The 16,551-nt window shown below is 34.8% G+C and overlaps 1 protein-coding gene across 1 annotated transcript; it reads left to right on the forward strand.

Annotated features, from left to right (window-relative positions):
* The first annotated feature begins 2,950 nt into the window (after positions 1 to 2,950).
* LOC132720395 (uncharacterized) lies at positions 2,951 to 11,755 on the forward strand. Its single transcript, XM_060704523.1, has 3 exons — positions 2,951 to 3,054; positions 6,207 to 6,395; positions 11,439 to 11,755. The coding sequence occupies exons 2-3, from the start codon at positions 6,224 to 6,226 to the stop codon at positions 11,567 to 11,569; spliced, it is 303 nt and encodes a 100-aa protein (XP_060560506.1). The 5' UTR covers positions 2,951 to 3,054; positions 6,207 to 6,223; the 3' UTR covers positions 11,570 to 11,755.
* The last annotated feature ends 4,796 nt before the right edge of the window (positions 11,756 to 16,551 follow it).

Genomic DNA, 16,551 nt, shown 5'->3' on the forward strand with positions numbered 1-16,551 from the left:
GGTTTATGAGGAGATGTCATTTAAAGTAAAAGTTTACGGACGACGGACGGACGACGGACGGACGCCGGACGAAAAGCGATCACAAAAGCTCACCCTGTCACTTTGTGACAGGTGAGCTAAAATGCACGGGTCAATTTCAGATGTACGTCCATATAATTAAATATCATTTGAATTACTACTGTACGTAATAGGTTGCCTTTACAGGTTCAGGCATCAGAATTGCAGCCACCCATTAATTTGTTTTAAGTTTGTAACACCTTAGGTTAGCTAAAATCATCTCTCCTGTTTCGGCGCCATATGAACTTAAATGTGTAGTAGCGCCGTAAAACCAAACAAAACAAACAAACAACGCAAAACAATGATATCTAGATCCATTTCTATCATTGCTAACATGCCAAATGAAAGAAAATTGAAATACGTTGATCGGAAACGGATTTTTGTTTATGACGTCATATTTGCAATCTGAACATTTGGGCTATTATTCATGATAACCTTGTACTTAATGCGTATTGAAAGTATTTCAGATTTATACAAAAACAAGGGATGTTATCTTTGATAATGTATAACGAATGTATAAACAATGTATTTGAAATCCAAAGGAAAATAAGGTCTTTTTCCGTAAAATTATTTTTAAAAATATGTCTAACAATCATAATCAATTTTAAAAAAATGCCCACTGAATTGAAACCAAATCCGAGTAGAAATTTTTTATTTTGGGTTTCTTCAACCAGAAGAATAAGTATATAAATAATGTACTGTTTACTTTTATACCTTTACATTTACTCAATCTACATATGGTACTTACTCGATATATTAGAATAACACTTCTAGCATTAAATTACTATTTGTTTGCAAGTTTAGTTTCTTAGCGTAAGTTAGACCGAAATACCTTATCCGTTCTGTGTATTCTTATTATTGTGATCGAGATTCTTTCCGAAGTTTGACGGAAAAGGCCGACAAGACGCGAATGGTCATTTTCTATGCTCCCCTTTAAAGAAGTGGGGGTATAATGCTTTGCATTTGTCTGTCGGTCGGTCGCTCGCTCGCTCTGTCGGTCCGTAAACCAAATGGTTTCCGATCTAAAGAATGGTCAGGCCTGCGAACTTCAAACTTTGTATATCATAATCCTCAAACTTCGTAGGTGCATTTGACTTGGCAAATAGATGACCCCTATTGATGTTGGGGTCAAAGGTCAAGGTCACATTTACCTTTCAGGTAAAACCGGTTTCCGATCAATAACTTGACAACCCATGGGCTGTTGGCCTTCGATCTGCCAGTAAATGATCTCTATTGATTTCGTGGTCAAGTGGTCGAAGGTCAATGTCATATTGACCTTGTTGGTAAAAACAGTCTCCGATCAATAACCTGACAACCCATGAGCTGTTGGCCCTCAGACTGCAAAGGTGCATTGGTCTTGGCCAGTAGATTTTGAGGTCAACGTGTCAAAGGTCAAGGTCAAATTGACATTGAAGGTAAAAACGGTTTCTGTTCAATAACTTGACAACCCATGGGCCCTTGGCCCTCAAAATGCATAATTTCATTAGTCTTGGCCAGTAGATGGCATCTATTTATTTTTGGGTCAAGGGGTTAAAGGTTAAATATCGACCATGTATGTCAAAACAGTTTTCTATCAATAACTTGACAACCCATTGACCCTTGACCTTCAAACTTCACAAATACATTGCTTTGGTCAGAAGGTGACCCCAATTGACTTTTGTCTGAGAAATATCTCAACAACTTAGGGGCCTTTTACCTTCAATCTTCACAGGTGCATTGGTCTTGGCCAGTAGATAATTCCTATTGATTTAAGGGTCAAAGTCGCACTGGCCTTGTACGGGAAAAACGGTTTCCGACCAATAACTCTACAACTAAACCTTGTTTGATATCTTTTATTAAACAAAATGCTTTTTGGTATACACATTTCCAGGTCTAATGTAACATACTTAGTAACAAATTGGCTGTCATTTATGAGGCCTACATAATTCATAAAAAAAAAATATAAAAAAATTTGGTAAGATTTTTGATAACTTTGTCATAAAATTGCTGCAAACAACCTCTACCGAGTGACTATACATGACCAGTAGATAACCCCTATTGATTTTTTGGTAACTAACTCTAAAGTCAGTCACAATAATCTGACGACATGACTAATTAGCTGCCGATAGGGGGGTTTACATGTTTTACAAACATATCTTGTTGGTTTACGGCCGGAACATTTAACATAATATGTAAACTCCTTATTTCCTTATTCCGTGCATTATCATGAAAAATAAACCTCCCATGACTTTGCCTGTTTCAGTTGTATACAATGCATCATAAAACAAGTTGTACTACCACCCTAATACCCACCTGTTATACCGTGTTATGCAATGTCGTGTGTGCTGCCCTTTGCTTTTGTTGCGATGTGTTGTGTTGCGCTGTGTTATGTAAAGCTGAACTTCAATGTGTAGTGTTGTACTATATTGTGTTGTGCTGCTCTGTGTTTTCTTGAGACGTGTTGTGATGCGATGTATTGTGTTGTGCTGTACTACGTTGTGCTGCGTTGTGTTGTATTACATTGTGTTGCCCTGTTTTTGGCTGTGTTGTGCTACGATGTGTTGTGTTGTGCTGTATTTCGTTTGTTTTCCCGTATTTTTGTTGTGCTGTGCTACGTTGTGTTGCCCTTTGTTTTGTTACCTTGTTTTACTTTGTGTTATGTTGCAATGTGGTATGTTGTACTGTGTTATCTTGTGTAACCATGTGTTTTGTTGTGTTGTGCTGTGATGTGTTATGTGCCATTAAGCATTTTGCATTGTACATATGTTACATTATCCGTAGGCGTTTATTGATTAATATATACTGCGCAAAAAAAACTAATTATAAGTTCATGGTTTAATAGGAAAATATCGCCTACATGATTATAAAGTAGATGGCGCTTTAATACAATTTGCACACGTCACTATATTTTGCAATTTGCGTTTTTGTGGCTGACTTGTACTAAACTGTGATCATTTTATTTCTTACTCTTTGCAGGAGTGAGATATCAAACCTAAGGCTATATACGAGTACATTAAGGTATGTATATTTTTTTAATAAATTAATGCTTCCGTCAGAAGATTTTATTACAGATAAGAGCTTTGTTAGATATTTTCTTCGTCAGATTGTCAAAGAATCATTCTAAATAAAATCAGATTCCTGACCATTCTTGTCAATAGACTTGTCCATTTTTCAATCATGACAATACCATTCATTTTTGTATGGAAAATGTCAAATAGCTGACAATGCATACTATGATCAGATCTTGATTTGCGCTCGTCGCACTTTAACACTTTTAATGCATGTATATAATACCAATATTTGATTTTTTTTCTTGTTGTTTAAGAAATGTATACTTAGGAGTTAAATGGAGATATTTACCTGTTCCTTAGAACAATGAAAAATTATGTCGGTGCTTTAAATGATTTTATTTGAAAGTCATCCTAATATAAATGAAACAACGGCATCGTTTAAATCAAAACCCGTTTTGTGTTTTATTATTATTAATTACATGTATTTATTTTAATAAACGAAATAAGAATAAACCATACGCATCAGACATAGATATTGCAGTCATAAAAGTTTAAAGTAATAAATACACAAGTTAAAATTGCAAAAGTATTGTATGATAAAATATATTTATTTTTTATTTTTTGATTAAGTGAATGTTTCTCATTGTAATTACGTTTTCCTTACAGCTGCTGTCTGTCAAAACCTATAATTATTATGTTCATAAAGCAAAATGTCACAGGTTGTTTATTTTCCGCCAGCCAATTTAAAGATACGCCACGCCATTATTTTATTTATTTATTTTGACTCAGACCCAAAGCAGTGAAAGACAAGTATATGTTTCAAAGTTTCAAAGTTTATTTCAGAACTCAATTCATGTACACACATGACAATATGAGCTATAGCACATAAACGTACATTACATAAAGAGGCATAGCATACACATGAAAATAATAATATTAATACAATTCATCTTAACAAAATGGAGAGAAACACGCATTTTCAAGGACATGATAAACAAATATGTAGAAATGTTAACTATTCTCAAATTTTGTAATTATTTCCTTAACAAATAAACAAAAATTTCTGTATTCATTACAATGAGTCATATTCATATTCATAATAGATTTAAAAGTTAATATATTTGGATGTCTTAAATAATTATGATCTAGCATTCTTTTTCTTAGTACAGATAATTCATTGCATTCAAAGAGATAATGGAATTCATCTCCAATACTTCCGGAGCTGTTACAAAGAGTACATTTACGAAAATTTAGATCTATACCATTCCAACTTCCGGTTTCTACAGGAAGTCTGCTGTTTCTTGTTCTAAACTTAATTACATATCTTAATAAGTTTTTTGGTGTATTTATTAAATAGGGTTCGAAATGGAATGTTTCTTTAAATAGTCTATAATTTTTACATTTACTTGATTCGTTTACTGTACAATACCACTCATTTAAAAATATATCTGACAATTTTTGCTTAACATTGGCAACTAACCATTTGTGATTAGGAAACATCTGATAGGTCCATACATTAGGGTTTCCACATTTAACAAGTATATTTTTTATATGCTTAAACCACAGAAATGTCTGTCTATTAACATTACTACTTGTATTATAAGTTTTAAGAGCAATTTGATAAAATGTGCTAGACAATTTTAATTCATTAGGTACAACTAGATTAGACCAAATATTAATCATTCTGCAATCAATATCAATAGAAATTGGTTTAACACCACATTCGCCGTACACAATACAATTTGGTGTACTAGATTTTAGGCCTAATATATGTTTAAGATATTTCAATTGTACTTTTTCAAGTATACTGTTATTCCCATATCCCCAGCATTCACAACCATATAATAAAATTGGTTTTACAAGTTTGTCAAACATCTATTTGCATATCTAAAGGTAATTGAAGATTTTTTGATTTTTTAATTAAACAGTACATGGCTTTTGTTGCTTGGTTAGCTATATAGGTCTTTGCTTTTAGGAAACTACCACTCCTACTAAATAATATTCCTAGATATTTGAATTCCTCGACAACTTCTAGATTTTCATTACCATATGTAAAACTATACTGCGTTCGCCTACCTTTTGAAAATATAAGAACTTTTGTTTTAGATGTATTAACTGTTAATTTCCATTTGTCACAATAACTTTTATATAGGTTAATAGCTATTTGTAAATCGTTTGCTGACTCAGATAAAATAACCGTGTCGTCAGCATATAGAATAATAAACAATTTTACAAGTCCAAGTACTTCATCATTAAATGTTACACCTTCTATACTGTTACTATTTGAAAAATAATCATGCAAATCATTCAAATAAAAAGAAAAGAGCAACGGCGATAGATTTTCGCCTTGTCTAACACCAATGTTACATGGAAAGAAATCAGACTTTTCACCATTTGCACATACGCAAGTTTTCGCATTATTGTAAATGCTTTTGAAAACATTTAAAAATTTACCACTTATATTATTCTTATTCAGCTTTATCCACAGTCTTGACCTACTAATGGTATCAAATGCACTTTTTAGGTCTATAAAAGAACAAAATAACTTTTTCTTAATTTGGTGGAGTAGATCAATTAACATTTTTAAAACAAACATGTTATCTACAGTTGCAAACCCTTTTCGAAAACCAGCTTGATATTGATTTATTAGATCATGTTTATCCGCAAAATTTTGTAATCGTATATTCAAAACAGAGGTAAATAGTTTTCCGAAACAACTCAGCAGTGTGATCGGTCGATAGTTACTAGGCTCACTAGCCTCACCCTTATTTTTATATATGGGATTTATAACACCAACTGTCCAGGAATCAGGTATTACACCATAGTAAAAATAATGTTTAAAAAGTCTATAATAAATATGTTTCATGATGGGGAAGGAGTGTCTAATATGTTCATTTAAAACATTATCTAAACCGCATGCTTTATTGTTCTTAAAGTAATTTTACTGCAAATTCAATCTCTATGAAACCAGCGACTTTAACGACAGTGACTGTTTCAAAGAAAATCATAAATGACATTTCTTTTATCATAAATTAGATCAATATTTAAAATAGATAAGCTCTACATTCGTTCAAGTGACACTTATAGATACAGTTGAAAACGTTTAATTAACGCTTGGTTGTTTAAATAAACTCTTGGTTGTTTTAACATATTTTTCAGACATCTAAAGAAAAAGAATGTTGTTAGTGAAGGCATCGTTTGTGTTGTGTATTGTCGCCTACATTGTGATCCCAGTAACAGCACCCCCACCTGGTGATTGCTCCCAAGAGTGTCCCGCGTTTGATTCAAGCTTATGCAAGAATGGCTATCATATACCGCCAGGCCAGTGTTGCGACCAGTGTAAAGGAGGTAAGTATTTACCCATTTTAATGTTAATATGATTTGTTAATTTGCCGTAGCCGTAGATTGTGATTAAATCAAACATTACTTTGTGCAAAATAATGTAAGCCGTCGATTTAAAGATTGATAATTAGCACAACTCTTAACCCTTTCCCCCATGAGCATATTGTGAAAAATGGCCGTTTTCACTGAAAAGCCTCCTGTTACAAGTTCAAACTGCTATGAAACTATGAAAAATGCTTCAATACTAATCAAACTTGGCACAAATGTTGACTGGACCATTGCCTTTGTAACGACATGCTCAGTCTTAAATTTCCTGTTACCATGGCAACGAGGGGACATCTCAAAATTGCCAAAAATCACTATTTTGCCTCGATTTTTTCCATCAAAATTTATTTCAAAGTGCTGCAACTTCTCAAGGGATTGAGATAGAGTCAAAGGCTTTTCAGCGTTGGTTAAACGTTACATTATGATCGACCTGGGGTCATTTTTAGCCTCTCACAAGTCCAAAATTTTCTTGGCGATGAGGGGGACTTCGCCCCCCTTCAAACCCCCCTAACAGAAGGGGGCACATCCCCCTTCTGACAACCCCCTGATGTATCTTTTGGATGGGGGGCGGCGCCGAAAAAGTGCTCAATTTTTTTAGCAACATTTCTCAAACGAAAACTTATGTTTGGGGCCCAAATAGGACATTTTTTTCCTATTTGAGGCCCAAAAAAGGGGGGGGGGTCGAAAGTGCGTTGTTTCGCGTATATATGTGGTAAAGGGTTAACAAAAAATGATGAAAAACTTTGGAATCACCTAAAAACTAGTTTTTCCATGTTAACATGTGGTCTTTCACCTAATTTTGGTGAAAAATTGTTGTTTTGTAACATTTATATTTTTTTTTAGTTAACCCTTTCCCCCATGAGCATAGTGTGAAAAATGGCCGTTTTCACTGAAAAGCCTCCTGTTACAAGTTCAAACTGCTATGAAACTATGAAAAATGCTTCAATACTAATCAAACTTGGCACAAATGTTGACTGGACCATTGCCTTTGTAACGACATGCTCAGTCTTAAATTTCCTGTTACCATGGCAACGAGGGGGCATCTCAAAATTGCCAAAAATCACTATTTCGCCTCGATATTTTCCATCAAAATTTATTTCAAAGTGCTGCAACTTCTCAAGGGATTGAGATAGAGTCAAAGGCTTTTCAGCGTTGGTTAAACGTTACATTATGATCGACCTGGGGTCATTTTTAGCCTCTCACAAGTCCAAAATTTTCTTGGCGATGAGGGGGACTTCGCCCCCCTTCAAACCCCCCTAACAGAAGGGGGCACATCCCCCTTCTGACAACCCCCTGATGTATCTTTTGGATGGGGGGCGGCGCCGAAAAAGTGCTCAATTTTTTTAGCAACATTTCTCAAACGAAAACTTATGTTTGGGGCCCAAATAGGACATTTTTTTCCTATTTGAGGCCCAAAAAAGGGGGGGGGGTCGAAAGTGCGTTGTTTCGCGTATATATGTGGTAAAGGGTTAACAAAAAATGATGAAAAACTTTGGAATCACCTAAAAACTAGTTTTTCCATGTTAACATGTGGTCTTTCACCTAATTTTGGTGAAAAATTGTTGTTTTGTAACATTTATATTTTTTTTTAGTTAACCCTTTCCCCCATGAGCATAGTGTGAAAAATGGCCGTTTTCACTGAAAAGCCTCCTGTTACAAGTTCAAACTGCTATGAAACTATGAAAAATGCTTCAATACTAATCAAACTTGGCACAAATGTTGACTGGACCATTGCCTTTGTAACGACATGCTCAGTCTTAAATTTCCTGTTACCATGGCAACGAGGGGGCATCTCAAAATTGCCAAAAATCACTATTTTGCCTCGATTTTTTCCATCAAAATTTATTTCAAAGTGCTGCAACTTCTCAAGGGATTGAGATAGAGTCAAAGGCTTTTCAGCGTTGGTTAAACGTTACATTATGATCGACCTGGGGTCATTTTTAGCCTCTCACAAGTCCAAAATTTTCTTGGCGATGAGGGGGACTTCGCCCCCCTTCAAACCCCCCTAACAGAAGGGGGCACATCCCCCTTCTGACAACCCCCTGATGTATCTTTTGGATGGGGGGCGGCGCCGAAAAAGTGCTCAATTTTTTTAGCAACATTTCTCAAACGAAAACTTATGTTTGGGGCCCAAATAGGACATTTTTTTCCTATTTGAGGCCCAAAAAAGGGGGGGGGGGTCGAAAGTGCGTTGTTTCGCGTATATATGTGGTAAAGGGTTAACAAAAAATGATGAAAAACTTTGGAATCACCTAAAAACTAGTTTTTCCATGTTAACATGTGGTCTTTCACCTAATTTTGGTGAAAAATTGTTGTTTTGTAACATTTATATTTTTTTTTAGTTAACCCTTTCCCCCATGAGCATAGTGTGAAAAATGGCCGTTTTCACTGAAAAGCCTCCTGTTACAAGTTCAAACTGCTATGAAACTATGAAAAATGCTTCAATACTAATCAAACTTGGCACAAATGTTGACTGGACCATTGCCTTTGTAACGACATGCTCAGTCTTAAATTTCCTGTTACCATGGCAACGAGGGGGCATCTCAAAATTGCCAAAAATCACTATTTTGCCTCGATTTTTTCCATCAAAATTTATTTCAAAGTGCTGCAACTTCTCAAGGGATTGAGATAGAGTCAAAGGCTTTTCAGCGTTGGTTAAACGTTACATTATGATCGACCTGGGGTCATTTTTAGCCTCTCACAAGTCCAAAATCTTCTTGGCGATGAGGGGGACTTCGCCCCCCTTCAAACCCCCCTAACAGAAGGGGGCACATCCCCCTTCTGACAACCCCCTGATGTATCTTTTGGATGGGGGGCGGCGCCGAAAAAGTGCTCAATTTTTTTAGCAACATTTCTCAAACGAAAACTTATGTTTGGGGCCCAAATAGGACATTTTTTTCCTATTTGAGGCCCAAAAAAGGGGGGGGGGTCGAAAGTGCGTTGTTTCGCGTATATATGTGGTAAAGGGTTAACAAAAAATGATGAAAAACTTTGGAATCACCTAAAAAACTAGTTTTTCCATGTTAACATGTGGTCTTTCACCTAATTTTGGTGAAAAATTGTTGTTTTGTAACATTTATATTTTTTTTTAGTTAACCCTTTCCCCCATGAGCATAGTGTGAAAAATGGCCGTTTTCACTGAAAAGCCTCCTGTTACAAGTTCAAACTGCTATGAAACTATGAAAAATGCTTCAATACTAATCAAACTTGGCACAAATGTTGACTGGACCATTGCCTTTGTAACGACATGCTCAGTCTTAAATTTCCTGTTACCATGGCAACGAGGGGGCATCTCAAAATTGCCAAAAATCACTATTTTGCCTCGATTTTTTCCATCAAAATTTATTTCAAAGTGCTGCAACTTCTCAAGGGATTGAGATAGAGTCAAAGGCTTTTCAGCGTTGGTTAAACGTTACATTATGATCGACCTGGGGTCATTTTTAGCCTCTCACAAGTCCAAAATTTTCTTGGCGATGAGGGGGACTTCGCCCCCCTTCAAACCCCCCTAACAGAAGGGGGCACATCCCCCTTCTGACAACCCCCTGATGTATCTTTTGGATGGGGGGCGGCGCCGAAAAAGTGCTCAATTTTTTTAGCAACATTTCTCAAACGAAAACTTATGTTTGGGGCCCAAATAGGACATTTTTTTCCTATTTGAGGCCCAAAAAAGGGGGGGGGGTCGAAAGTGCGTTGTTTCGCGTATATATGAGGTAAAGGGTTAAATAAAAATGATGAAAAACTTTGGAATCACCTAAAAACTATTTTTTCCATGTTAACATGTGGTCTTTCACCTAATTTTGGTGAGAAATTGTTGTTTTGTAGCATTTATAATTTGTTTAGTTAACCCTTTCCCCCATGAGCATAGTGTGAAAAATGGCCGTTTTCACTGAAAAGCCTCCTGTTACAAGTTCAAACTGCTATGAAACTATGAAAAATGCTTCAATACTAATCAAACTTGGCACAAATGTTGACTGGACCATTGCCTTTGTAACGACATGCTCAGTCTTAAATTTCCTGTTACCATGGCAACGAGGGGGCATCTCAAAATTGCCAAAAATCACTATTTTGCCTCGATTTTTTCCATCAAAATTTATTTCAAAGTGCTGCAACTTCTCAAGGGATTGAGATAGAGTCAAAGGCTTTTCAGCGTTGGTTAAACGTTACATTATGATCGACCTGGGGTCATTTTTAGCCTCTCACAAGTCCAAATTTTCTTGGCGATGAGGGGGACTCCGCCCCCCTTCAAACCCTCCTAACAGAAGGGGGCACATCCCCCTTCTGGCAACCCCCTGATGTATCTTTTGGATGGGGGGCGGCGCCGAAAAAGTGATCAATTTTTTAAGCAACATTTCTCAAACGAAAACTTATGTTTGGGGCCCAAATAGGACATTTTTTCACTATTTGGGGCCCAAAAAAGGGGGGGGGGTCGAAAGTGCGTTGTTTCGCGTATATATGTGGTAAAGGGTTAAGTTAACTAAACGCTTTCAAGATATACATTTTGTTAACAAAAGTTGAAAGCCGAATAGGAAATTTCATGACAATAAAACATTAAATAATGCTTTATTGAAGGCCAAATTAATTTGAGACACCCCTTTTATGCGATTGTTCAATTAGGAGTGCATATAGAATAAGCAGCTCAAATGAACTTAAAAATGAGCATGATCTTCACAAATACGCTGACATATGAACAGAAACTGTGATTGATTAGATATACATATATGTGTTATTGTTATTGATATTTAGCCAGAGAAATAATTATTATTAGATATTATAATATATCAGTTTTCCGACGGTTCAAATAGATTTTTATCAATATATTAAGAAGTATAAAAATGTATTTGTAAAAAGTTATGTATCACGAGTCAAGTTTACGAATTGGTACATAAATATTATGTTAAACTGATACACATTGACAATTTTTTAAAAATTAAAAATATGTACTACTATACATGTATGTTTTATTCAACTGGAATAATATTTTAATATCATTTATTTAACTTTCAGAACGGAAATGCAAGAAAGTACATAAGGATGCGTTCGGCATATGTATTACCAATTGCAATCCTGCTGATCAACCATGTTCAGCCGGGAAGATTTGCTGTCAAAATGAATGCGGTGGCTATGTTTGTGAATAAAGTACGGTTACATGCAATATGAATGTTAATGCAATACCCATTTGATTCTCTTTCTTTTAATCTTATATAATACATGTTAAATGCATTTATTGAAAAGCAAAAAATTAAAAAGGACAAAGTATATTAGAGTCTATCTTTGTTATTTTATACATGTAGTGAATAACATTTGGAGGAGGGACGGTCTGTCATATAAAAAACAGAAATTTAAAATTTGGAAAAAACAAGATCATAATAAGGTGACCAGCTTTGTCATACCCTGTAGGGATCCTTTACTTTACTTTACTTTACTGGAGTTGAGGTCGCAAGACGTCATCGTCTTCTATAACCCCCCCCCCATGACTTTGTACCCAGTTCTGATCCGGTATGGTGGTATACTGTGTTGCTCCCATGAATTTGCCCAACCTGTTTTTAAAACTGTTAAGTGAAGGAGCATTCACAACCACTTCTGGTAAATTGTTCCAGTCCGAGATAATCCGTAGAGAAAAGAAATGCTTTCTAATCTCAGTTCTACATGATTTCACTTTCAGTTTATACCCATGACCTCTTGTATTTGCATTGTTATTTAATTAAAAAAACACTTCATAGTTAATATCCTCCTTATTATGTAACAATTTAAAAACTTCAATCATGTCACCTCTAAATCGACGATATGCTAGCGAAGGCAATTTCAGTGTTTTAAATCGTTGTTCATATGACAGATCTCTTAGTTGACTAACTAGTTTTGTAGCTCGTCTTTGTACTGATTCAATTGCATTGATGTCTTTCTTAAAACGAGGATTCCAAATAATGTTTCCATATTCTAGATGAGGCCTAACTAGGGTTTTAAATAATTTCCCGAAAGATTTCACTGTGAAATGCAGAAATGTTCTTCTCATTAGTCCTGGTATTCTATTTCCTTTATTGATGCAATCATTTATTTGCTGTCTAAATTTCATATTCACATCAAAAGTAACTCCAATGTCTTTTACAGATTCACTGTTTGAAATTTCATTTCTGGTGTTGTTTACTTTAAGATGGTAGGTATTATTAACATTTTGATTTCCGTAGTGTAATGTAGTGCACTTGTTTGCATTAAACTTAAGTAACCACTTTTCACTCCATAAACTTAATTTGTCATTGTCAGATTGAATTTTCTCTATATCTGCATTATCATTCGCTAAATTGTAGAGTTTTGTATCATCGGCAAATAAACGCAATGTTCCTTCAATGGCATCCTCTATGTCGTTAATGTAAATCAAAAATAGTGTAGGTCCTAAGACACTTCCCTGTGGAATACCGCTGGTGACTTCAGTCCATTGAGATTTTTCACTACCAATTACAACCCTTTGTCTTCTATCCCGGAGAAAAGCTTCAATCCATTTTAATAATTTACCATTAATTCCATAACTTTCAAGTTTCTTCAATAATCTAGCATATGGAACAGTGTCAAACGCCTTTTGAAAATCATAATAAATACAATCAAAATTTTGACTATCTTTAAAACAGATTTCCAAATTGGAGCTTAAGTCGCAAAGAGCAAACTATTGAATGGTGTCTGCTAAAAGGCAAAATGCAAGCATCGAATAGAGCTCTCGTATTCAAATGAAATGCAACATAAAATAGACAGATGTATCGAAACAGCATTGTTTAGACGATATTAATAATATCTGTCATATTATGCGACTCGGATCGGAATATCCGTCTCGAGGTGACCCGGGTGACCTAGGGACGGATATTCCGATCCGAACCGCAAACATATGTCAGATATTTCTTCTTGCATATTCTACCATATTCCATCATATTTTAGATTCTTTATCTTTATTTCAATGGAAATTTATATCATTATAACTACTTTCTTACAACAGCGTATGAATAACTACTTCATTCATAACGGTAAAATGACGTCATCCTAAGCGTGCCTTTGCACAGCACGCGACTCATCTGGCACCCCTCATGGCAGATGAAATTTCCGGCATGGATAAAAGTCACGGAAACGCCAGTCTGATATGCAAGAATAAAAGGTGCAGGTGAACATAAAAAGTACCATTGACCTGTACATGAGTCGGCCCACTCAAATAACGCCGTATATATTCTTTAGCAAAATAATCACATATGATTTCAATATCCCTCTGAGGATTATACTGACTATTGTATTGTTCAGAAATATGATGAAGTTCAAATGTGGTCTCTTAGTGCAATGATATACTGCTGATCACTGAGATCAATCTAGGTCTTCAAACCGACCTGTATATAAATGCATGAATAAGTAAATGTATAGCATTTTTAATACACAAATGCAACAAACTGTGTCACTTTTCATGATAATTATTATCTTTTGTAAGTGGTAGGAGCGGTACTAATTTCGTTCCTTGTGTTGTTTTATATCAATATCGAAATAATAGAGAAAAACAAGAATCCCTAAAGAAATCCCAAAACGACAAAATTGAAAATGTTGCAGGCTCGGTTTGATTGAGCCTGTTCATGGACGGTACTGTTAAGTGCAATACTACCGTCCACGCCCCCTAGCACCGGCTTAAGCAGAATTCAACATTTAAACATGATACAGTAAAATTTTGAATTTAGAAACATCCGCAGATGTGTTCAATATCAATAATATAAATGTAGTTTTGTATTAAGTTTTAGTTGTGTAATATGATAAAAAAAACAGACAGAAAAAAAAACAAGAAAAAAAAAAATGATATCGTTTCAATTTAATTTTTAATTTTATGACTTTACAATAATCGGTTTCTTTCTCTAACATTTTATTTTCATTTTTTAAATAGTTTAGAGTTGTTATGCAACTCTTATTTTGTAAAATTAAAAGTTATAACATTTTATACTAAATCACTTAAAACTTTATTAATTTCTTTATCTTTTTCAAGAAATATTTTTAAGAAGATCAAAATTTCTACTGTTTCGATCGATATTTAAAATACTTACTACTTGGAAACGTACCCATTGAAGACCAATCCACATTAAGTACGTGCTGTCACTGTTGGCAAGTTTTGACTTACATTTATATCAGTACAAAATTACTTAAACGTTGTTGTGTAGCATAGTTTGTAACTAAGCCACCTCCGGAAGTTTTCATGGGAAATCAGGTTTGAATTTTCGCCGGTTAAATAGAAAGGGAGGATAAAGCCTAACTCAAAGAGAGTTGCGTTTAAATGGGATTTAACAATCTGATTGATCCCGCGGATGGGAATTACACCAGGGACTTTGCTGTTGCCTGTGGGTAGTGACTGCGGTTTCCAATGCAAAGCGTATATCAAATGTCATTTGGATCTCAAAGGCGTTTAATTTTCCTCACACATCAGTAGGGTCTGATATCAATCTTAGATCATTATTAATGTGACTGATTATAATAGCAACCTTTGGAACTGGAATACTTCTTGCCAAGATAATTGTCAACATTAGGACAATAAAATAATGAATGTGAAGTAAGTTTAAATAAAAATAGCATCGATATTTATGTACAGGATATGACGTCATCATTCTATCCTAAGAGATGTGATATTGAGATTAACCCAGGCCCTCTATTCGAAAAGGTAGATATTTTAAAGTTTATACTTTCAAGCAGTGAAGAAAACTGAGATAGAATCCACATGGAGTACGTTCTGATATTTCCATAATTAAAGCTGCCATAATTAAAGCTGACCTACAACGGCTTAATATTAGCATGGATGCAATTGATTGCAACTATACAAATCTTAATACATTGTAAAAAAGAAATGATGCAACTGGATATTGATGCTTTTAAACGAAACATGTGACCAGAATTTTTGGAAGTCCAACATATTGAAAATTTAGTTGACAAAATTGAACGTCACGTACAATGTGCACATTTAAGGATTTTTGGCCTAAATGAGAATGCAGACGAAAGTGAAGGTATGCTGAAAAAGAAGATATTACAAGTAATATGCTGTGTTGCATGTCCTAGAGAATCATGGTGCGACGAGTCTATACAAGATGCTTATAGAGTTGGCACTCCAGATGCGAACGGTCAACGAATTGTAATTGTCAAATTCTCTTCGGAAATGCCAAACATAGACTTTTTAAAGACAGAGATGCATGACGTGCCAAGAGATTTCACATTTCAGAAGAACTCACTACAAAGCAAAGGTCAGAATTAAACACTTTAAAGGCTCGTGGTAAAGCCGGATATTATATCAAGGGGAATCTTCATATCAGATCTTCTAATGACAAGCAAGGAAAATCAAGGCAATTTGTAAATGAAAAATAAAAAAGTGCGCACTATGCGGAATACGATAATACATCCCTAATAAATATCATAGTGGCAAACGAAGTTATAATAACAAAACTCAAATTAAGTAGCTATATCCTGTCAAGGCCCAAAATTGAAACATTTAAATATTGGATTTTGGAATATTGAAAGCGTTCTAAGAACATGTGATGACATAGACCTTATTGATTATATAAAAGGTTATGACATTATCAGCTTGGCTAAAACTTTGGGAAGAAGCAATAAAGAGACACAAAAACCTCTTGGCATCTCATACTGAATATTTCCCACCAGCGGTAAAAAAAATAAAAACATGAGCAATGGGGGGTCTTGCCCGTGTACTGCAGAAATGAAATAAATAGTTAATCATATAAAGCAAATTGATGAAACATGCGCGATTAATATTATATTAAATATTGAAAAGTAATTTACAAATACAAGTGAAAACGTATTTATAATGTGTATATATATATGTGTGTGTATATACTGCCACACATGAATCGCCGTTTTATTCTGATAAAATATTAAAAGGCATCTTCTTGGTAGAAGATTTTCTGACTAGATAATATACAAGAATACAATTCAAAAAAATTTGTTTTAATGGGCGATCTAAATGAACGATCGGTTAGTTAAATGATTTGGTTTCCGCAGATCATAGTGTTCCGTCATTACAGCAATATTGCAACATTAATGTTGAAACGGTTGAAATGAAAGAAGATTCTCGATGTGTGGAATCAGTGAATGTATTAAACAACAAAAG

This window comes from Ruditapes philippinarum, unplaced genomic scaffold (genome assembly GCF_026571515.1).
Source record: "Ruditapes philippinarum isolate M1 unplaced genomic scaffold, ASM2657151v2 ctg6716_1_1_1_1, whole genome shotgun sequence".
NCBI classification, from domain to species: Eukaryota; Metazoa; Mollusca; class Bivalvia; order Venerida; family Veneridae; genus Ruditapes; species Ruditapes philippinarum.

What these genes read in the sequence shown, in the direction of transcription:
- LOC132720395 (XM_060704523.1), top strand. Translation starts at nt 6,224, where the DNA reads ATGTTGTTAGTGAAGGCATCGTTTGTGTTGTGTATTGTCGCCTACATT. An exon ending in TTGCGACCAGTGTAAAGGAG is followed by an intron (nt 6,396 to 11,438) that starts GTAAGTATTTAC and finishes TTTAACTTTCAG; the next exon opens with AACGGAAATGCAAGAAAGTA.